Raw genomic sequence first — 24,497 nt, forward strand, 5'->3', positions numbered from 1 at the left:
GATATTTCTGTGTAATTAAGTTGCATGTACTTATTGTTACTTTCAGCAAATATAGTGCTGGAAGCCTCCAACGTATCTTCCAAACAAATTCGTACTGACTAGTGAGAAATTGAAGTTGATCCTTGTAGTTTTTTCTGTTAATTGCAAGTCTCCGGTCTCAACCAGAAGATTGGACTCTGGATGGTGTTGGATTAGATTGTACATTTTATATAAAAGATTTAAGAAAAAAAAATCTCATCCATACCTCGCCACCTTTCTGAACACTTTGTTGTCTATGTTTTGAATACATGAAGTTGCTGTAAAATTAGTAAATATACACATTGGTAATTGGTTACCATGATTATGGTGTGAAAATAATACTATCTGATGAAAAGTTGACAGTTTGTGCTGTTTGCTACTGTTGTGGGCCTCACCCCCGATGTGATTCTGGATTATCTTATCCAAATGGTTTTCGAAAATTGAGGATTCAGGAGGGTAAAAAGAAGTAAACTTAAAATCTATGTATGGACTTACTAATTAAGTATGTTTTTATACTTGAACATGCAATAAACTTACTGTAGTTTTGGAAGTACAACCATTAACCCAAACTTGACATCATTGACCAAATTACTACTAGACTTTATTTATTAAACTTGGCTTAAGGACACTCCAACTCCTAGGGTCCAAGCCACCCGGGCGTTTACTTTTTCCTCCTTGCCCACACCATACATCTAATTATTCAATATTATGATTACCTTCTCTTAATTATGCATCTAATTTCATGTCTGCTGCTGCATTATCATTTATCCAACATAATACATATTGGTCCACCAAACCAATCCCTCTCCTTCCTCATGGTTTTGGTTCTCAGTTTCAGATACCACAAACACATCCATGTAACTCCTCCCATCATCACTGCCATCCTCCTCCTCTGACTGAACTCTTTCAACTGGGCCCACACATCCACCAGGGTTGTCGGCTGGAAAGTGTGAATCAACACTGTCAACGACCAGCTGTGGACTACCCTCGTCCACCACTGCACTTCCAACAGACCCACTACTCTGGTGGTCCTCCACCCTTGTGCTGAAAATTGAAGCTATATCTTCTACTGGAAGTGGATCAACTTTCTTGTCATACAATGGTTCCTCAGGCACCTCTTTTGCTTGAACTTGAAGCTTCTCATTTAAGGATACCACCTGCAGAATAGTCAACATGTCATTAAGATATTCAATCGACCACACTTTAAAAAAAGTCCACTTGTTAATTAGTTTATGGCCTTGCTTGCATACTCCTTTTTTTTTTATTTTTTAAAGTTCATCAGTCCCTTTCACAAAAGGGGGTCTTAAAGCATATTTTGAGAAATCTACAGAGGTATATTCGCATAGTTACTCTGAAAGTGGCTTCTTTGCAAACGAGGTGGGGTTCAGAACAGATGCTACTCTTGGTAGTTTGTGATTATTATAGTGTCGAATCTCATGTGTAGGGCCCTTTCTGGATAGCTACCAATCATCTTCTATGTGAAGTGTCGACTTGTTTCCCTATGCTATGCTATGATGGAGTTCTGATTGTGAAGCCACTAATTCTATACTATGCACCCCCACAACTGTTGACAGACAATTTATATTCTATTCTGCTCTATTCACCCATAGCTGTAAGTAACCATTGCATATACGAGCAACTAAATCTAAATTGAAAAATCTCAACACACCCTTGCCCGGATAACATTGATTTTACCGCTTTTCCAATATTTTATACATGCATAAATGTACCTCAGATTTGAGTTTCTCATTCTCCTTCATAAGTGAATCATAGGATGCAAGTAGGGTATCGTATGAAGACTTGAGAACATCAAAATCCCTTTCAAGCTGTTTGGTCTTCCATCGAGCCCTGCGGTTCTGAAACCACACAGCTACCTGCCTGGGTTGCAATCCCAGCTTCTTGGCCAACTGGGTCTTCCTCTCAGGCTCCAGTTTGTTCTCTTCCTCAAAGCTCTTCTCCAACAGATGGACCTAACCATCAATCACACAAGAGTGTCATAACATTATAATATTTTATGTCACACTTTTGGATGCAACAATATATATATTAATCTCAAAAACCAAGAAAGTAAATTACTGTATTAAATTTACAAGCCAAACTCAAAGCAATTCATTCAAAGTTCAAGCTATTCATTACAATAACTACTTTGAATTTCAAATTGGAAGCCACCGGCCAACCTGTTCAGAACTGAGGCGATGCTTCTTCTCCGGCATCTGCTTCTCATAATACTCCTCATCATACAGTTCATCCGGTGAGGTGAAGAAAGGTCGCCTCTTTGAGGCTTCCTCCAAGCTCATCATCGATCTCCCTGCTTCCATTTCAGTCCCAAAACCAAAACCTCATCAATTAACTCTCTTTCATGTCTCAACACACTATCCATGTCACAACATAATAATTCACACACACAAAATAAAAAATTGAAATTTTATTTCTTTATCTGTCACTCTCACCCCAATTTCGATACACAATGAAGAAACCCAAATCGAATCATGCTTTTTTAAGCTTTAATTTTCTTTAACCAGAACCATCTTTCTGTTCCTAACTCCCCAGCAGCCAAACACATCAATTTTAGAAGCACAAAAACTTGGATGCGGTTTCTTTAGGTGTTTTTTAATACTTTTCTTCAATCAAAATTAAAGTTTGATCAAGATAATTTATACTGAAGATCAACATAAATTACAGAGGTAAAATTCAATTGTATTGACAATCTTGTCAATAATGAGTCATACCATAAATTGATGAGGCAAGATTCCACTTTCGAAGGAAGAACAACACCAAAGTACTTCAGAACAAAGTAAGCCATAACAAACACAAACAAAAACTACTCCATAACATACCATTCAAATCCAAATTTTCAATACAAAAAAAGGGTATTATCAAGAGAAAACTAAGTAGATCAAAGCAAGGAGAGAAAGAAAATGACCTCGGAAAGCAAGTTCAGTGTTGCCGAGGAAGAGCATGTTGGTGTTCCCGCGTGAAGCACAGGCATCAAAGAAAAGCCGTCCAGACTCCATGGCACTTCGGTCACTCACCACCGCCGGAAACACTTTCCAGCGAGAGAAAGAGATTAGTACTTAAAAAGTGTGTTTTTTTTTTGTGTGTTTGTGTTTGTTCTTTGCGTTTTACTCTGTTTTACTAGAATCTTGTTTGAAAATTTAGAAGGGTCGTTGTTGTTGATGTTGTTGCTGAGTTTTTTCTTTGGTGTGGGAATTATTAGAAGATCATAAGCTTATGACGGAAGAAGCTTGTGGTCCAAAGCAACCTCGCCGGAGTCTCCAACGGGCATATGCAAGATCCCATCATACACCGCCAGATCCTACCCACCACCCAAGTTCGTCCTTTTCTGGCCTCAGTTTCGGGTCCAAGAAAAACCGCAAACACCGTCGTCGGAGTCGCCGGAGAAATATTTGCCGGCGAACCTCTTTTTTGCGTTTGTCTGTGTCGTCAACGCACTGTGTCGTTTTGAGTGTCTTCTGCGACTAAAGTTGTCCGAACCATGGCCACCGCTCTTTATAGTGCTTTCTTCCTTCTTAAAAGACTAAATTACCCTTTATTACAATTTTTTTTTAATAATGCATACATATATAATCACATGTTATAGTTTTTTTTTCTTAATTACTCATTTAATCTCAATTTATTTATTTTTGTTTAATTTTGGTAATTTTTTTTAAACATGTCATTGTTTTTAAAAAATACGTGCTAACTTTTTTACACAACTTCAATTGATAGTTTAACTAAATGTGTATTCAAAATGCTAAAAATCTACATTTTAAAATTTTAGTGAAGGGATTGAGTTTTTTTTTTTCCAAAAGTCACGTAATTTAAACTTTCAACTAGTTTTTTTTTTATATTTAAATTGAAGTTATCATTCAATATATGAAAAATCATTAAAATTGAGATTTTTCTTGAGGAAAAGTAAATCCGTCCCCAAAATTTTAATGGTTAAAATATTTTTGTTCAACAATCTTAATTAGGTCCTAAAACTTTTTTTAGTTTTAATGAAAATGCGTAACAATTAGGTACATTTCGTTAGTATGGTAATAACGGTGTTAATTGTTTTATACTTGTTTAATTGTTAATGGTTAATTGTTTAATAAAAATATCATTATAAAATTGATGCATACTAACAGAATGGACTTAATTGTTACGTATTTTCAAAAATATGAACCTAACTGAGATTAAAAAGAATTTTAAGACTCAATTGAAATTTTTGATAAAAACGAATATCAATAGAGTATTTTAACCAATTTTAGTTGTAAAGTAACTTTTTCTGTGTAGTTTGATCTCATGAAAAAGGAGAAAAGAGAATAACTTGTTTTAGCAAGAACTACCATCCAATTTCTCAACCTCAAATATTTGAGTGTCATCTTTTATAGTTCCATGTGGAAATCATGGTTGCAGAGAAAATTTAGATGGCTATCTTAGGATGATAGATGATAGACACCATGTTCAAGATCCCAAAAGCATCATCACTTGGAAACTGAAAAAGCCAGAATATGAAACCTACTTTTGTCATGTCACAAAAGTTTGCATCAAATGAACAGAAAAAAAAAAAAGTCATTACATTTCTTCGAAGTTTTGTTTTCCAATTCAGTTATACATTGATTATTGAGCAAAACGATGGACCCTTTCATCACAACATGGTAAAAGAGAAAAAACACAGGGATCATTCGGTCTCAAATACGCTGAAAAAAAGAAAAAAACATTTCCATTTTTAAAGAAGAAACTGTTATTGATTTGGCTCTCTGGTTTCTTAAATTTGGCCATACTAAGAAATTGTTGTGTTAGAGAGTTTTGTAGATTAATAAAATGAAAATAGATTGGAGTGGAATCAAAAAATGGTTGGGCACATGGTTGTGTTTGTTGTTGAAATTTGGAAATTGGTCTCTGCTCTGAACAGAGCCAACATCTCCAACGCATCATAAACAGTGTCTGTAATTAAACTATGAATGGAAGATCCAATTAGACACTTAAAAGCCAAGTGCTTTCCGTTGTCAACCACATGGTGGGGTTTCTTCAACATCTCAAAATCATTTTCCATTTTTTTAGCTCTATTTTTGTGATAAGAATCATTAGATAATGTTTTTAATTTACTTTTTCTAAACTTTTATTTTATCACACGTTAGAAATGTGTTTTAAATCTAATTCAACTCTACAGAACTGGGGTTTACAGGCTTGTAAAATAAGGATTAGACCTATTTATATATTGTGAATTGGTCTTATCTCTAGTCGATACGGGACTTCCAACATCACATTCCTTATAACGTATTTTTATAATTTCTGTTCACATACAATAAAAAGATATTCATTTTGGTAATGTTTTTGTTTGTTAAACTCATTAACTTATTGAATGATAGAATTGCTTTTGATGTAAAAGTGTTTCTTTTTTATTCTTGTTATTTAAATTATTAAATTTTGTTGGAAATTATGTAATAGGAAAATAATATTTTTGTAGAGTCATTTTAAAATAAAAACAAAATTATATAAATAAGAGACTAAATAAAAACATACAATAAATATAATATCATTTAGCATAAAGATTTACATTTATGAATACTCAATAAGTATCATTGTTTTAAGTTGTATTTTTTTTTTTCCTTTGCTACAAACTTTCTTGTATAATTTTCCTAGTAAAACTTAAAAACTTTCTTGAATTTTCTCTTTTTGACAAAAAATATAAAATTTTCATTATACACAATTATCCAAATTTCCTATACATCTTGTACTTAAAACTCTTAGTGAGCTGTACTTAGAACTCTTAGATAAACTCTTTACTTTTATAATATATATATATATATATATATATATATATATATATATATATATATTTTTTTTTTCTTCTTTCTCGTTATAATAAGGTGAAACTTGATAAATACTTCCATAGAACCAACAACTTTTAATGCATGTAAATATTTTATGAAAATTAAAAATCCAAATACAATTTTACTTAAACAAAACATGTACAAGTTATTGTAATAAAATATTTATTATTGAAGCTTATAACACTCAAAATTTACATTTATGACATGTAGAAAATAATATTATAACGAATCTACTTACTAGTTTTATGCATGAGTGATGAACTTCCCAAATTTAATTTCTAATTTTTGGTGAAAATTTACATTATGATTATATATTTTTTTTCTATCCATAAAATTTAAGTTGAGATATTTCATTTATAAATTGTAGATTATGTATGATGAAGCATGTGGTGATGGATAGCCTAAGATATATTAATGTGTTTAACAATGTATATTTAAATGGTGTTGTAGTCGAAAGATGAAGCAGTGACATAAATTTGCTGGGGAACAACAATGGCAGACACTTAACCACCATTTTAATACATCTTCATTTCTTTACCTTTTCAAAACACCACCCTCATCCATTGAACCCCTCTTATTCTCATCTATTAATAATTTACCTATTAAATTATAGGTTTAATATTACCTTTCACCTTTACTTTTTTTTTATATTAATGATTCAATATGTTCTTTTTATTGAATATGATGTTATACTAAAAAAAAACCTCAATATATTAAAAGTTTATTAAAGATAAGACAATTTTATAATATATAACTGAATGTAAATTTTATCTTACAAATCAGTTTGTAAGAATTGAGTTAGACTTAAAATTTATTTTCAACCCAATATGATATTTTTGGTTAGATTAATATTAACATCTAGGCGATGATAAATTAATATATGCTAATAGAATTATTTATTCTTTTTATTTATTTATTGTCCAATTATATGAACAACATGAGAGAAATGACGTTAATTAACATTGATATAATAAAAGGGATTATATCGTATAAAAATAAATAAAGTGATGAAAATATAAAACTAAATTATACATTTTTATCTCGAAAGAAACTTGTTTTAGGTTTTTATTTATTCAATTTATATCAATTTACAAAAAATGTGGTTTTCAATTTATGTTTCTGGAATTCAGTTTTCATATGATTTTCACAACGTTTATATATGTTTTAGTTTGAATATAAATTCAGTTTTGTAGTTTTCATGAAAGTGAATATAATAGAACAAACATTAATAAATAAAAAAATAGTTTAAATCCTATATTATAAGGACTAAGTGATCCAATAATGTAAATAAGATAAATAAGATAAAGGACACAAATATAATTAGTTTTATTTTAGTAAATGAGTTCAATTGAAAATAAAAATTGAAGAAAGTTATTTTTTTTTCTATTTAAGATAATGAATGGTGAAAAATAAAGAATGGGTAGCCAGATAGAGTTCCATGCATGATAGCAACATGACTAAAAAAATGGAGATTTGTATTTGGATAAGGTGGCATCCCACATCCTTATTATGTACATAACATAACATATGGGTCTATGCAATGCATTCAAAATCTCATTATTGGAAAATATTCATGAAAAAAATCCAGTCAGACAAATTATTATATATACACCGATATTCTGATACCATATTTTTTTATTATCATCTGATACTATTTTTCATTACTATTCACTTTCTCTTCTTTTTAAAAATATAAAAATTAACTTTTGTTAAAACTATTTTATATTTATAAGAATTATCGAATGGTCATTAAAATAGTGTCAAACAACCTTTCTTTTATTATATACTCTATAATATTATGGTACTTTTAAAAAGAATAGAGAAGAAAAAAAAACTTTAAATGATTAAAAAAAGAATAAAGTGTGTAAGTATTTGATTTGTTGTTGAAAAAAAAAATGATTGAAATGTGATAAGGTTAAGTAAATAAGAGTGGAGGCACCATAAATGAAAGAAAATGAGTGATGGATTGGATTTGAATGTTACTTCACATCTCAACTATTGTTTTTTTTCATTAGTCTCTGTCTCATATATTGCGTAGAAACAGCGTAGCATATATATGTATTATATTATATGATTGGTGAAAAATGGTTGTAGTAAAAATAATAATAATAAAAAGATTGTAAATAAGAATAATATTCGTAACTTGTGCATTACGGTGGTGCTTGCGACCTTCTCAGAAAGACGTTGAAATGGCACGCGTATTTCCCATACTATTCTATTCGCATCACATTCCAAATATTACTTCAACACGCTTAATCTATTTTAGGTTTATATATATATATATTTATTGATTTATATATTATAGTCGTATAGGTTATGATTATAGCATATTTAATATTGTTTTTATCTTAAAATTTTAAGATAATAAAGTTATGAATTTTTTATTTTATATAATGTTTATTTTATTTGATGTTGGATTTTGATTCATACTTTAATTATTTTATATATATAAATTTAATATATTTTTTATTAATTTTTTAGTATTTTTTATTAAAATTAGTATATTTTAAAATTATAGTATAAAAGGATATAAAAGATTCATCAAATAATTCAAATTTAGTTTGTCGTACTTATATATTACAATTATTTACGGTCGGTGTGAATTTTTTAACCGTTTACTAGACGAATTATTTTGTATATAAAAGAAAAAAATTCTCTGTCATGTTTATAAGATAACATAGTTAGAATTAATTACTTGATATGTTTTGAAGTTTAAATTTTTTTTGTTTACAATGTTGTTTTTAAAATATCTGAGAGTTAAAAAAAATTAAACTATTTTTTATCTGAATTAAACTGTTAATATACTAAAAAAATATACTGATTTCAAATTTTCATGTTTACAAATTATTATGAAAATTTTTGTACTTTAAAAAAATAATAATAAATTTATCAAGTATGTGATATACGTGTTGTGAAAATTTTTGGAACAATTAAGAGAAACAAATGAAGAATGGCGATTTGGTGCAAACTGAAGAACATGAAGTTTTCTAAATTTCTAAAGGCTCAAATGCTTAATTAAAATTTTGGATTTTGGGAATGTAATTTTGTGATTCAATCTCTAAATTTCAATTATGTATGTTCGAAGCTATATTCTAACTATGAAGTACAACTTTGGTTTTCTAAATTTTAATTACACTAATTTAGTTTTTCATAGTGGCATTTTTTTTCTGTTAACTAAGATATGATTTTATAATGAATGAATAACATTATAAGGTGATGTTAGTTAAAGACAACGAAATTTTCTTTCGTGCATTTTTCATCCTATATAAATTCTTTAGTTCAAATTTTTCAAAAGTTATGAAGCTCTTTGACATCTTTGTTCTATATTAAGATATATGTTTTAGGTAAATCATAAGATTATTACATGCTAATTAAGTATCAAGACAAATTGTGTGTACCTAAATGAAAACTCATAAAAATATTATAAATAATTAAATATATTGTGTTTATTAATTATTTATTTATTATCTTATTTATATCAACTAAATTTAACATTTTTTTCATACTCACCACTCACCATCCATTAAGAAAATAATTATAAATGATACATTTAGTTTAAAGAATAAAAATTTATCAACAAAAAAAAAAAATCGATTTCTTGAAAGTAATCTCAACTATATAATACTTGATAACTTGAGTGGGAAAATTAAAAGTGAATAATTCAAATCATAAACTTATTTGGGAAATCATTTAAATTTAGAAGATTAAAATTATTTGGTTAAAAATGGACTTTAAACTTAATTCAATCTCACAAAAATAATTTATAATATAATACAAAATCATTTTATTTCTAATTGACGTGTTTAACTATAATTCTTCAAAAGAAAAAAAAAAACACAATTAAACCACCAAAAAAAATGTACAAAATGAGAAAAACATGTTCTATAGTTATTTCTCACAATAAAGTAACAATTAATATCACCAACTACATAAAGTGTCATTCATAATAGATATTATGAAACTCTTGTATGAATAAAATGCAAAATCATTCTTATTTTTCATTAATGTAAGCATAAAATATTTGAGTCAACTATGTGAGATAATATAAAAACCTTAAACCCAGTGTAATAAGTAGGAGAATGGGTACAGAATTTAAAAAGATTAAGTTAATTAATAAAAAGGCTTAATTTTTGCATTAATTTATACATAAACTAAAGGATTTGACGTATTCTATATATAAATAATTAAAAAAATTAAACATCAAAATCATCTTACACATACATGTCCATTTGGTGAAATTTAATTTATTTTTTCTGTCTTTGAAAGAATAAGGCCACAAATTCATTACACGATAGTTGATGTCTCTGTCTTCTTTCACAATGACTTTACTTCTTATAGCAAAAGTTATGGTTGTGTAAGACTACACTAAATAATTATTAATTAATAGATTGATAAAAAAATATTAATTAAAAGGGATTGTATTTGTGGTGTGACATATATTAATTTTGAAGGTTAGAAGCATGTGCAAATGTACACATGGAAGATATGGCATAATTAAAATCATCATAATAATAAATAATATTACTTATTAAGTTTTTTTTAATTTTTATTTTTCTAATTAGGGATTTAAACTTATGTCTTATAACATCGAATATATATATATATCTTTTCATTCATGATGTTTCCTTTCAAATTAACAATTTACTAATATAGTTCAATTCTTCCTCTCATATTAAGAACATTACTACTTCATTACTACTACTACTTTTTTTTTTCCTTTTCAGCCTTTTAATACTTTTTCCCTAAAAAAAAAACTTATAAAGTTATTGATTTTTCTCTTTTGTCCTATTAAACTAGTATTGTCCTATAAACATGTTTTGTAAAAATTCGATACTTGTAAAATAAAATGGGTTAAGTTAATCATTTAGAGTATGTTTCGATAAATTTCTTCATGAAAAAAATTAAAAATTGAAAAAAAAGAAAAAAGAAAAAAAAATGTAATCAATATATAAGAGAATTATTTTCATTGAGCAAGTAGTTAATTAAAGTTAATCTATGTGAGTTATTAGAAAAAATTTGTTCAAAAGATTTAACACCAATAAGTTACTGGTCAACTCATATAAAAGATTATCACAGCACCTTTCACTTAAAACTTTTAAACAAGAGATTTGTGTTTTTTATAAGAGCTCTCTCACAGAATTTCCTTTTTCCTTCAATTTTTTTTTTCTGCTAAAGGTCGATATAAACAAATTTATGTAAACATACCTAAATAATATCACAATTTCAATTTTGGAGAACGAAGATATATCTTAAAAAAAAGTTAAATATATTTTTAGTTTCTTAGTTTGTATTGAAAATTAGAATAAGTTCATCTTCAAAATTTTGAATTAATTTTATCTTAATCTTTAGAAATATGTGAATTTAGTTATTTTAACCAAATTTTGTTAAGTTTATGTCATGTTTTAAACATATTTCTTAACTAACAAAAATGTGTTAAAAGTGTAAACAATTCAAATACTATTATGAAACACGTTTGAAATATCAAATAAACTTAAGAAAATTTGGTTAAATGGACTAAAATTCATACATTTTTACAGTTGAAAAACTAAATTAGACCAAAATTTCAAATAGGAACTAGTTCTAATTTTTACTGAAAATTAATAGATAAATACATATTTAATCCTTAAAAAAAATGTTATGTATTCTTTAGTTTATCTTTGGATAACAAAAGTTTAAAAGAATCTTTCTTTGGAAAGAAGGTATAACCAAGTTACTCAAATTTCAACAATATATTATATACTATATTCTCATCTTCTAAGCATCTTTTGAATGGAATCAAGGGAACACTTCATCACTTTCTTTCTTACGCTTGATACCACTTAGCTCCCACCTTCAAACATGTGACAATTAATGTATAACTTCAAACAATATATTATTCTTCATTTTCCACCTTATAATATTTCTCTCTCTCTCCTTTTTTTTTTTTTTTATCTTTCAAGCAAGATGGACCCAAGACCACGATGTGGGGGTAAAACATTAGTTATATATATATATAAAAAATAAAATCCTAAGTTTTCAATCTTTGATGTGATAATCAATCTCCAAGTTTAAAACATATTCTCCAATGCCTTAATGTAGTTAAAAAGGAACAAGCCAACACATTTGGTTGAGAAATATATTACCACTAACACAAAAAAGACATATTACATATGCGATTTTACGTTTGATTAACTAGAATCAGACATAAAAAATGATCAGTGATAAACTTGTAATTAAATTATCAATTGCTTACGTCTGGCGCCTTATGATTAGATGTAAATCTGGTTTTTTTACGTCTGACTGATACTAATGAGACGTATCGTTACATTTAATAGATTATCATAGATTGTCATGAATTAAGAAATACTCAAATAATTTATTCAAATTATAATAGGTGAGTAATAGATTGTCATGAATAATTTATTTCATTAAAAACTTCATATTTATTTTTCACTCTACTTGAAGAAATAGACTGAGTTATTCAGTAATATAACTATAAATAGTCTCTTACATAATTACTACGAAATGCTGGAGTAAATAAACTGAGTTATTGAATAGTATAACTCATAGTCTCTTATTTAATTGTTATAAGAAATGTTGGAATAAATATGAAAACATAATAAGTGTGAGTTTGAATATATTTATCTTTAATATGAAAAATTATATTTATTCTTGTTTTCAGTAGTTATTAAATATGAAATTTGTCTTCATGCCTTTATATATATTAACACATATTCATATGTATTCAAATATTTATTTCACAATAATTTATAACAAATTAAATATGATGTTATAAAAAATAATATATTGATTCTTCTTTTCAATATGAAGAAATTATAATATATTTATTTCACAATAATTTAAAATAATTATCTATACTTGTTTTCCAAAACGGCTAGCCTCACATGTGAAGGAATGACACAAGCATTAGGTTAAAAGTCTACCTTTTTTTCTTTTTAAACATTTGTATATAACGTGTACGCATAATCTTTATTAAACTTTCTCAAATTAACAATGGGACAATTATTACCTACCCTTAATCTAAGCTTATGAACCCTAGATATTAACCTATACCTAATTTCAATGTATATATACATGTCACAAACCACGTTCTCTAAAAACATCTTTACCAATTTTCTAGAACAGAAGTTTTCATGTCATTGCGACAATTATGTTTATCCCATATAATTAACAGAAGATTTGAAGTTATTCTAGTTAATAAAAGAGAATAATTAATATATATAGTTATGATCATTCTTAATTTTTTCTTTATCCTAATGAAATTTTTCATTAACTAGAGATAAGATAAAATAAGTGAATACAAATATCTTCTTACAATCTGATTTAAAAGTTTACGTTTTTATATGATATAAAAGACATCCAAAATCTATATTGACAAAATTTATTGTTTATCAAATCTATCGTGTTACACTTAAATTATTTGTAAATATTTGATTTCAAATTTGAGATATACATGTCTCGATGAGAAGAAAGTGTGTTTAAAAATCTTAAGTCAACTAAAAATATAAAGTTAATTCATAATATTGGAATGAGTACAAGTTTAACCTTATAAGCTAATTTTGTATGATTCATTTAGATTTAAAATTCATCTCTTAATATTTTTATAAAAAATTAATTTGATATTATTATTATTTTCATATATTACTCAACGATTAAACCTTCTTTATTAAATAATTGTTTTACCCTGTTGAACTCGTAGTGGTGTCTCTATCTATGAGGAAGTTCCATGAAACCCTAGAAGAAAAAAAGCATAAGATTTCTTAAGCAGCCTCTAGCATCACCCTAACAAAATAAAACAAAAAATAAATGGTAGTGCCAATGAATATTTGATGGGGGAATAAATCCCTCGGGAAAAGTTTCTATCCGATAGAAGTGTTTGATAGTTCATTCACCCACAAAAACAAACCCAACTCATTTTCTTTTAGGACACTTGGCTTAAGGCACTACCCTCCCTTTGCTTGTGTTGTGCCACACTCAACCCTTTCTTTATTTTATCAATCAAAAATATTTAACCCTAGAATAGTTTTAAGATAATTAAAATCATTGATAAAATTCATATCTTGATACACTTTAGATAAAACAATGGATATATGTTATTAAACTTTTGATGTGAATAACTTATGATGTTCTTTTGTATCTAATGAAGGATTAAAAAAATATTGTCCGAATTTGGATTTTCTGTTAGTATTTTTGTGCTGTTTTTCTATTATACTTTCATAATACACCTATTATTACTAATTTTAACGTTTTAAAATATATTAAAAAGATATTTAAAATACTAACACAATGTATTTTTAATGTTCAGCAGATGACAACATCAAAAAACCAGTCAAGAATCTGGACTCAATGTTGTCCCATTAAACAAAGAAACTCCTATTTTCATTGAGATCACACACCTGATTTAAAAACTTCCCACTAGGTTGCACTTTTAAGACAATTATTTAAATAAAAATGATTGATGAAAACAAGAAACAACATACATCATAGGGTAATTAGGTCTACAAATCATTTCAACATTTTCTTATAAAACAACACCTAAATATAGCTCAATAAATTTCAAATTTCTTCTTCTTCTTCTTCTTCCTCTAATGGTGGGTTTTTTCTGATTTTATCTATGAACAATGGAAGTGCCACTTTTTGTAACATAAAAAACATGTTCACATTCAAAAAGGGGGTGTAGTAAGTAAAAAAGGATCATTCTACTTTTTCCATAAATACTATACAAGTAAAAGAACAAATCAAAATCCCTTTTGTTCTCTCTTTCTATTTTTTTTTTTAATTCCTTCAACCCTAAGTTGAGGGTCTAAATGCAATGCAGCAATGGTATTGGACATTTTTCTTTCCATGTTTTCCCTTTTAGCTTTAGAAAAAGTTGAATGGAGGATGAGGAGGAATTGTTGCTGAAACTTAAAAAAAATTGAAAAAAAAAATGAAGGGTGAAGGAAGTGGGAAATGCAAAATAAATAATAATAAAAAAAAGCTAATAAAGGAAGCAAAGAAAGAACAATACTTTTAGATATGTTTTTCCATCAAGTGTTGGCAACTGTTACTAAATGTATGGCTCATAAAAATTGTGATCATCATGGTGAAAAAGTTTTAGTGCTACCACCTTTGTGTTCTTTTAGGGATGTGACACATGCATGATACACAATTTTCACATAGATATAAAATAAAATTATATACTCTTCTAGTTTTTGGATTTATTGACAAACCCATCAAACTATATATTTAAAAATTGAATATATTATTCAAATTTCAATGTTGTGCTACTAACTCTTCCCATCACCACTCACTCTATGGGTGAGAGGACCATCCACTTTGTAACTTTAATACAAAGAAATTATAACATGATCAAGATTAGTACTAATTAATTAATGTAGCCCTTTGTGATCTTAGAATCTTTTCCCACTCACTATTTTATTATACTGAATATTGTTGCTTGTAGCTGGAAAGTAATTGGTAAAGGAATTTAACTACTCAAAAGTCAATTTCCTTTTATCACAAAAAATAAACATAAAATAAAAGATTATGTTGCTTTCATTATTTTTGCTTAATTAAAGTGGAACATTACCCTTATTCTTGTAATTAGATTGTTTGAACAGGAGGCAAAACTATCGGAACAAGTTAATATAATAATATAAATTATTAATTTTTAGAATTGTTCACAACAATTATAGACTTTAGTTCAAATAAGCATTAAATAAAATGATTAAAAACATTCTCTCTTGTATATATATACATAAGGTAAAATTATCAATGTAAACATTTTTACACTTTTTTTCTTCAGCAATAACTATTGTTGTGTAATTTGTGTAATAGTATTCTATGAACAATAGAAAAAGAATCTATTTTTTGTTGAATAAAGTATTTGCTTTTGGTTCCATAAAATTAAATAAAGACTATCAACATCAAAATACTAACTAAAGATTAAAAAAATTCTCCCACCTGAGCTTATATCTATATTTATTTACTTTTTTTATATATAAAAATAGTAAATTTAAAAATGGGTAATGAGTAAAGAAAGTGATCTAAGTTAGTTCATGTTAGAAGATCCATGAATGTTGAGAGAAGTGTCTCATAGCCATGATGAAGAGTCAAAAGTTTTTCTGTTTTCAAAAAAGTTTGTAGCTTTGATGAAACAATTCAATTGACATGTCCCATCCCAAAACAGGAACAATATTGTATTTTAGAACCACAAAACGGAAAAACAAGTACATGATTATGACACACTAATTGGAAAAGAAATTTTGCTTTTGGATATTTATTCGCAATGTTATTATTTTTTCTAATGCAATTTTGATCTCCCTTTTATTGCTTTGTTTGTGTGTGATTTTGGTGTTTGTGTTTTTTTTTTTTGTGACTTTGGTATTTAATTTTTAGGATTAAATACGTTTTTTTTTTAAGCTTAAGTGAAATTTGAAATTAGTTTTTTTTTAAATTTTTTTACCAATTTAGTCTTTCATATTTAAAAATGCGTGAATTTAGTCATTTTAACCAAATTTTGTTAAGTTTATCTGATGTTTCAAGCGCATATCATGATAGTATTTGAATTATTTATACCGTTTGACACATTTTCGCTTCAATGTTAACTCAAATATTATCATAAAATGCGTTTAAAATGTCAAATAAACTTAACAAATTTTGGTAAGAATGACTAAATTCACACATTTCTAAAAATAAAGGACTAAATTGATATAAAATTTCAAAGAAGGACTAATTCCAAAATTCACTTAAACTTAAGGGACCAAAAACATATTTAACCCTAATTTTTATGAATTTAGTTTCAATTTTGCATTATTTTATTATTTTCGGTCTTAATTGTCCATCTTGTTTCTAACTAATTATTTTGTTGTGAATTTTGCCTTCCCGAGGATTGAGATGCTGGGCCTTTTTTGTTAGTACTCTTTGTATTGTTGTCAAAGTTGAACTTGCATTTTTGGGCCAAAAGTGGGTTTGGGGTTCATTGAGGCTTTTCTTCCTGCAACCTAAAATTTATTGACACACCCCGTAAATTTTAAGAGGACCATTTTATCCTCTGCAAAAGTGACATCTAAATTATCTATTTTGGAATCTTTCAGCCCAAGCTTTCCGGAATTTTTGGAAGTGACCATAATTTATTTTATTTATTGTGAATTTCTATTTAAACTTCCTTGAGAATATATCACTTGTTTTCTTTTTCTCGCATGTAATCGATATTAAAAAAATAAAATTTCCGTTGTGTCCAAACTACATAAGAGTATGAAGCAGGTACTAAATGGGCATTTTGACAACATTTTCAATAAAAATAATTTTTCAATTGTGTCTCAAACTACACAAAATATGTTTGTGTTGTGTATTTTGAAAATAACCGACCCAAATAGACAATAAATTTTGTTTTCGTCGTATTTCTTGTCAGGATTTCTATAAGATACGTAACTAAAAACAAAAACATACATAAAAGTGTAGGTGTAAAGAACAAACATGGGTGAATATAATGGGCCTGATGTGTCCAAAAATAACGTTCAAAGCCCAGTTCACTAACCTAAAAAAGATACTAAACTAATTAGGGTAGTGTTATTTACTCTCACCCTTAATGGTAATTTGGTAAATAAAGCGGTAAAAAAATGATAAGAAATGATAAAAATAACAGGTCTCACAGTAATTCTATGAAATTAATTTCTCCACTTATTTTTTTTTAATTTGTAAAAAGTTTTAAAAAATAAAAAATATTGTAGTTTATTTCTAGTTTCTTTATTAATTGTTTTTCCTAACTTATTTTTCATTAACTTTTTTACCTTCAAAGGAAAACATTGATTTCCTTCGACACCTCTCTGTGTAATTAAATAACTGAACTGTTAAAATCATCAATGAAACATGACTATTACATCTTTTTTATCATGATTAGTATTATTGAAATTTTGAAGTGAAATAAAAGATGGCATGTTACACATATAAAGGTTACTAATATCTCATGAAAATAAAAATAAAAGTAAACAATCTTAAAAACTATCCCCACATTAATGCATACATTACTACGGTTCTTACTAATCATTCTTGAATTAGTATCTTCACATCTAAAAATCATATAATATACAAATCATTCCTAGCAAGTTACAAAACTTTTATATTAAAATCAACAAATATCCAAATCATGTATTGATCTACTCACTAAGCGAACATCATTCAACAAGTGCTTCACTAAAGCTTTAGAGAAAAATTTTCAATTTAATCACCAAGTGAGTGAAGGCTCGCCCAACGACCTCCAAATCATGAAACTCCGCTAACAAGTCTGCATAATTCTATTTAATATAAATTATGAATTTCCAAGAGCATTTCTAAATTTTCCTCAAGACCTCCAAGATACTTAACACAATTCACAATCAAGTGTATGCCAAACATTTATACCAATTGACTTCAATTACAATACTAAACATCAACATTTTCACACAACATCGTTTAGAATTTAGATTCATTAGCTTTCACAAATCAAGTACTATTTTTTCATCTCAGATACCACAATCAATCACAATATCATTACAAAGTTTACAATCCTAACATGTTCATGAATTAAAATAGTGAAATTAGCTTTCCTTACCTGTCAAACAAAGCCGACAACCCAACTTTCAAACCAATAGAGTCCACAATTCAACCTAGGAATAACAAAAACATGATCAGGAAACATCATCAGAATCATTGATCATTGGAAAAACCTGAAGGAAACTCGGATAACACATGTGATTTGAAAATCCCCATATGTATATAAATTTAACTACACAAGAGGAAATAGTAGAAAATCAACTTGTTCTGCTTGAGAAATTGATCAAACAATTAGAAAGCTTGCCTCAAGGGTCACCCTAGCGGCCTCTTATCATCAAATCGATGAAGATATAAGTGAGAAATATAGAGAAAAGAAAAAGGGTTCTAGAGAAAATATTTTTAAAGAAATTGAACGTTTATAACTAATGAAACTCGTTTATAAAATTTCTATATATATTTTAGTAGTTTAATATTAAAATAATTGAGTATCAACTATTTTAAGCATTCTATCAATTCTAAAATATTATTTTCTAGGTTCTCATATAATATATATTTTTTAATTATTATATAAAGCATAAAAATGTCTAAAATAACCTGGTCTTCTCTTATATTTTTCAATTGCATACTATGTTTCTTAGTATTTATAAGAACCACTCTTGAATATATTAAACTCAAATTTAATATATGAAAATTAAACTTTAAAATTATGTATTTATCATCATAGGAAAACTTTTTACATAGCATATTTTTTTACTTTTTACATCAGAAAATACTCCAAAGTAGACGCGCGTGATATAAATTAATATTGGAATATTAATTAATCCAACATAAACAATTTATATTTAAGTCAAATCTAAGTACACCAATCAAATCTAAACATATCAAACACAAATCATACATAGAAATTAAAATTTACATGCACTGATAAAACATAAACTTCTTCTACCAATGATTTTTGAACTTGGATTCCAATCACATATTATGATTTGTTACGTAATTGTCAAGTGTCACTTTATAATGATGTAGATTTTGGCAGACACTGAAAATCAGATGAATCCCTCCCCTTAAATGGAAAGTGAAAGCAATGGTGAAGAAGAGTTAAAGTTTGTGAGAATTTCAAGCCACATGTTTCTTCTTTTGTTGACTGTTGATAAAGTTATGAGTGAAAAAGTTACATCTTTAAGCTTGTACGTGCAAAAGAATATTGTTTCAAGTCAATGGTGTTTGGTTTCATCAATGATATATTCCACACCCAAAATTGATGAATTATGATGATAGATTTGGAAACAAGAGAAATGAAAAACGTAACAAATGATGCGAAAGTGTAAAAAATAAGTTGAAAGTCATGATGTAGACAAAAGTAGTCATGTTATGCTTTTCTTCTTTTCTTTTTACGGTTTCATTTGGTTACAATTAAGTGGGGAAAGAAAAAAAAATTGTAATGCCCTGATTTATTAAGGAAATACATGTTAATATATTTATTAAAGAAATTAAGGATGGACATCGATTGAATTTTTCAATATTTAATTTAATGTAATAAAATGAAATTGATCTATAATTCAAATTTACCTGATCCAGTTAAAATGGATATGGATTAAAATCTAGATTCATTTCAACTAAATTAACTAAATTTGTTTTTTTAATTTAATTTAAATTAGATTAAAACTACATTTAATTCACTTAATCAACAAGATTAAATTCAATGAGATTGATCTACTATATTAAGTCAATTAGATATTAGTTGGGTTGAGTCGGTTCGACCTTTTATCTTATGTTGACTCAATTTGATCCTTCAGCTTAGATTAACTTAGCTTGACTTTAGGTCTTGGTCAACTCGGCTTGACCTTTGGCCGAAGCTGACTCAACCGACCTCTGCTAAGAACCGACTCGACCGACCTTCGCCAGAAACTAACTCGGTTGAACTTCAATCGAGACCAACTTGGCCGATCTTCTTACGGGGTCAACTCGATTGACTTTTGGTCGAGCCTTTGACCTAGTTTGACGTGAACGAATTTTGGCCCATGCCGACTCGATTAAATTTTTGTAGGAGCTAACTGGACCAAATTTTAGCGAGGACTGTCTCGACCAAATTTTGTCCCGGGCTAACTTTGTCAAATTTTGGCGGATGATGACTCGATCAAATTCCATCCCTGGCTGACTCGGGTGAATTTCTGCAAAGGATGACTCAGTTGAATTTCAGGTGAGACCGACTTGATTGAATTTTGACTTGCGTTGACTCGACCAAAGTTTGAGCTTAGCCGATTCGTACAAATTTCGGCAAGGGCTGACTCGGTTAATGCTGAATTGGCTGAACTTTTGTTGGGGCTGACTCGCTCGAATTTTGACTTGGATCGACTCAGCCAAATTTTGGTAGAGTCTCACTCGACCAAATTTTAGCCATGGATGACTTGGATGAATTTCGACGTGGGCCTTCTTAGTTGAATTTCGACCGAGTCTGACTCGATCTATTCTTTACTAGGGCTAACTCAGTCAAATTTTGAACAGGTTCAACTCTGTCGAATTTTGGTATGGGCCTACTCGGTTGAATTTTATTCGTGGCCAACTTGGTCGAATTTCTGTTGGAGCTAACTCAGTTGAATTTCGATTGGGGTCGTCCCGACCAAGCTTTATTTTGGGTCGACTTGGCCGAATTTTGGTCAGGTTTAACTCAGCCGAAATTTGGCTAGGGCCGTCTCCACTGAATTTTGACAAAGTCGAACTCGATTGAATTTTGGTCATGATCAATTTGGTTGAATTTCTTTCGGGTTCAACACAACTAGGGATGTCAAAAAAATCCATATCCACGGGTATCCATGGATAAAACCCGCAATGGGTAGGAAATGGATGTCTGTGGGTAACGGGTATGGGTATTTTTAATACCCGCATGTTAATGGGACGGGTACAGGTATCATAGTATCCGTACCCGTGGATACCTGTATCCGCTATACTATAATTTAAGTTAAAAAAATAGTTGAAACATGATTAAAATATTAATATATTGATTTTGAATGAGTTATTTTTTATCAATTAGTTTTAAAAAACATTCATTTATTTGTAAACTGTCATTCAATATTATTTAAATGAGTTATTTGGATTTTGTTTAAAATTTATGAATGTTATGTATTGTATTTTATTTGAATTTACCATTAAAATATGTTGTTAAATATGTATTTTTATTTTTTTGTAAATACCCGCGGGTATCCATGGATATTAAAAATTTATGCTAGTACCCATATAATGGATACCCGACGAATATGGATACGGGTACAGGGCATATATTTATTCAGCGGGTAGGGTACAAGGGAGGTACTACATGTAGCCTACCCGCCTCGTTAACATCCCTAGACACAACCGAATTTCAGCTGGGGCCGACTCAATCAAATTTGGATGTGGGCCTACCTAGTCAAATTTTAGACGGTGATGATCCGAACCAGAGTTTGAACGGGGGCGTGATGTTAGCCTTATTTATTTTAGTATTTTATTTATCTAAATTAGTGTTGGTTAAGTGGACACTAAATGTAAAAAAAAAATTAAAACAAACAAGAACGAGGCTATGGTCAACTTAGCAAACTCTAACATGATTTATTTTTAATATTTATATTTATTTAAATTAGTGTCGACTAAGTAGATGCTAATCATAAAAGAAAAATTAAAGTATTAAAATAAAAGATAAAAATAAATAAGATTAATGTCAGTTCAACATATACTACCTTTATTTATTTTTAGTATTTTATTTATTTAAGTTATTTTCTCTTAAGAAGAGGTTAAGTTAGAAGGACTAAAATAAATAAAGTTAACGACTTGGTGAACTTTAAGCTCATTTATTTTTAACATTTATATTTATTTAAGTTTGCGTCAACTTATTTCATATTTATTTAAGTTAATGTCAATTTATTTCACACTTAGTTATATATTCTAAGTTCGTGTGCGTTTTTCTTATTGAATATAAACTGTGAATTATTTTTTAATCTAAAGATATAAATTTAAAGATGATAAATTTTTTTATTCCTAATTTTTTTTTTCTCACTTTTTATATGTTAAAATAATTTTTAGAATGTATATATCAAATCACTCCACCTAACAACTCAAATTATTTTATACATCAAATTACTCAACCTAAATACTCAGAAAATAAAACAATTTCAATATTTATATTGAGTGATTTGATGTATGAATTTTAATAAAAAAATATTTTAACATGTATACATAAGTTATAATTAAACTTATTTATTAATTTTTTCTCAAATCAAATTAGAACTTTTAAAAAGTAAGAAGACTAAATTGAAAACACTATCACGGAATATGACCATAACCAGCCACGTGGCGGTATATATATAATAAAATTAAAAATTTTTAGTGTTTTATAGGTTTTATTTTAAAATTGACGGAAATTTCTATTTTATTGTTTCCAAATAGAGGGAAATGATAATCATCGGCTTCATACCATTCTATCACAAACCAATTTGGAAGAAGAAATAGAAGTCTTGAACTGGAATGAACTACATATATTACAATAATAATAATAATGATGATGATAATAATAATAATACATTATGTTTATTTTTTAAACTTTGTTTTCTGATACTTCATTATTACTCTTTTTATAATTTAAATTAAACAGTCCAGTAAAATGTGTGACGATAAATTTAAAATGCTCCAGACAACCTTCGAGAATAATTAAAAACAATTATATATTATATAGTTGAGTGATAGAATATCTAATACAGTTCTTTTAAGAAAAATGTCATTAAGCTCAAAGTTTTTAAATTTTTTCAAGTATTGCCTTAGAAATTATATATTAATTAACAATGAATTATTTATTACAATAGCAATCAATATAACACATCATAATTCAATATTTTGTACTTTATATGGTGTAAAACTGTTTAAACCCTACTTCTATATTTTATACCCTAACTATTGGAATAACATAAAGAACCACAACTTTTGTTCTACAACAAGATACAATACACCTTGAGATAGATTCCAAATTGAATTTTTCTTTCATGGATCACATGGCCAGATTTAAAACCTAATACCGAATGAACTCAAAATCCAAAAAGACAACTTTTTAATATCAATTTCAAAACGTAAACCACTGTCACATTTAAAAAAATAGATATGAAATTTAACTTAATTTTACAAAATTAACTTATAGATGATGTTTATATCCATTTTATATTATATAAATTTGTCTTATCTCTAGTCAATATAATTTCTTTATGTTGAAAATCTAAGTGTGAGTTTAAGTTCTACATTGAGTAAAACTAAGAAAGTTGAGCACCATATAAGGATGAAGACTCATCACTTTAAGGTTTTGGATTAAGAGTGATGTCAATAACCCTTATGTGAGTTGAACTCATGTTTCATTAGTGTTGTATATCTCCAGTGATCCTCTCTCGAAAGAAACAATGAGTTTGTATCCATTTTATATAATATAAATTTATCTCATTTCTAGTTGATATAATTTTTTCAACACATTCATAGAGACATATACACGTATAACGAGACCTAATTCAACCTTATAAAAATAATTTATAATACGATATTTGTACGACTTATATAGTATAAATTTAGACGTAAGATTTATAATACCTGTAAAATTCATATAAATTCATGGACCCCAAGTTAGGTGGCAGAAGCAATTTATTGAGTAGGGTTCATCTATGTAGCCATTTATTGGCAAGTAGTGAACCCAACTTTTGAATCATTGTTTGTTGTATGCATCTTGTTATATGCAAAATTTCCAAATCCATGGAAACAATGGCTTCACGACTCCACCATACACCCCACCATGTAATGTAGCTTCTAGAATCTAGACACATGCATGACCCATTATGTCCTTCACGTTCCATCTCTTCTACACCTTAAGTTCTTGTGAGTATTATTATAAGGTTATAGCAAATGGAAAACTAACACATTGCTTCATGATCAATGAAAGCAACTACCAAAACAAAGAGAGTCAAAATACACCATAATTACTCTGCCACACCACATACCCTACAGTTTATGCCACTTCAATTTTTCATCAAACATTTGATTTTGTGTCTTCTCTCTCGCTTCATTTGGCAAATGCTTATTTGCTTCTCTAACTTTTGGTGTGCGTATTACTGTTTTTTCTCTTTATTCGAATGGATCTTC

The 24,497-nt window shown here is 28.0% G+C and overlaps 1 protein-coding gene across 1 annotated transcript; it reads right to left on the reverse strand.

The window, feature by feature from the left end:
• Nucleotides 1-504: 504 nt before the first annotated feature.
• HB-1 (homeobox 1) lies at nt 505-3,510 on the reverse strand. Its single transcript, XM_028067424.2, has 4 exons — nt 2,942-3,510; nt 2,196-2,326; nt 1,749-1,988; nt 505-1,175 (listed from the first exon to the last, which is right to left on the reverse strand). Exons 1-4 carry the CDS (start codon nt 3,030-3,032, stop codon nt 783-785), a joined length of 855 nt encoding a protein of 284 aa, XP_027923225.1. The 5' UTR covers nt 3,033-3,510; the 3' UTR covers nt 505-782.
• Nucleotides 3,511-24,497: the final 20,987 nt, after the last annotated feature.

This window comes from Vigna unguiculata, chromosome 4 (genome assembly GCF_037176805.1).
Source record: "Vigna unguiculata cultivar grain cowpea cultivar isolate G323 ecotype 2 chromosome 4, ASM3717680v1, whole genome shotgun sequence".
NCBI lineage: Eukaryota > Viridiplantae > Streptophyta > Magnoliopsida > Fabales > Fabaceae > Vigna > Vigna unguiculata.

What these genes read in the sequence shown, in the direction of transcription:
- HB-1 (XM_028067424.2), bottom strand. Translation starts at nt 3,032, where the DNA reads ATGGAGTCTGGACGGCTTTTCTTTGATGCCTGTGCTTCACGCGGGAAC. An exon ending in CACTGAACTTGCTTTCCGAG is followed by an intron (nt 2,327 to 2,941) that starts GTCATTTTCTTT and finishes AAATGGAAGCAG; the next exon opens with GGAGATCGATGATGAGCTTG. An exon ending in ATCGCCTCAGTTCTGAACAG is followed by an intron (nt 1,989 to 2,195) that starts GTTGGCCGGTGG and finishes ATTGATGGTTAG; the next exon opens with GTCCATCTGTTGGAGAAGAG.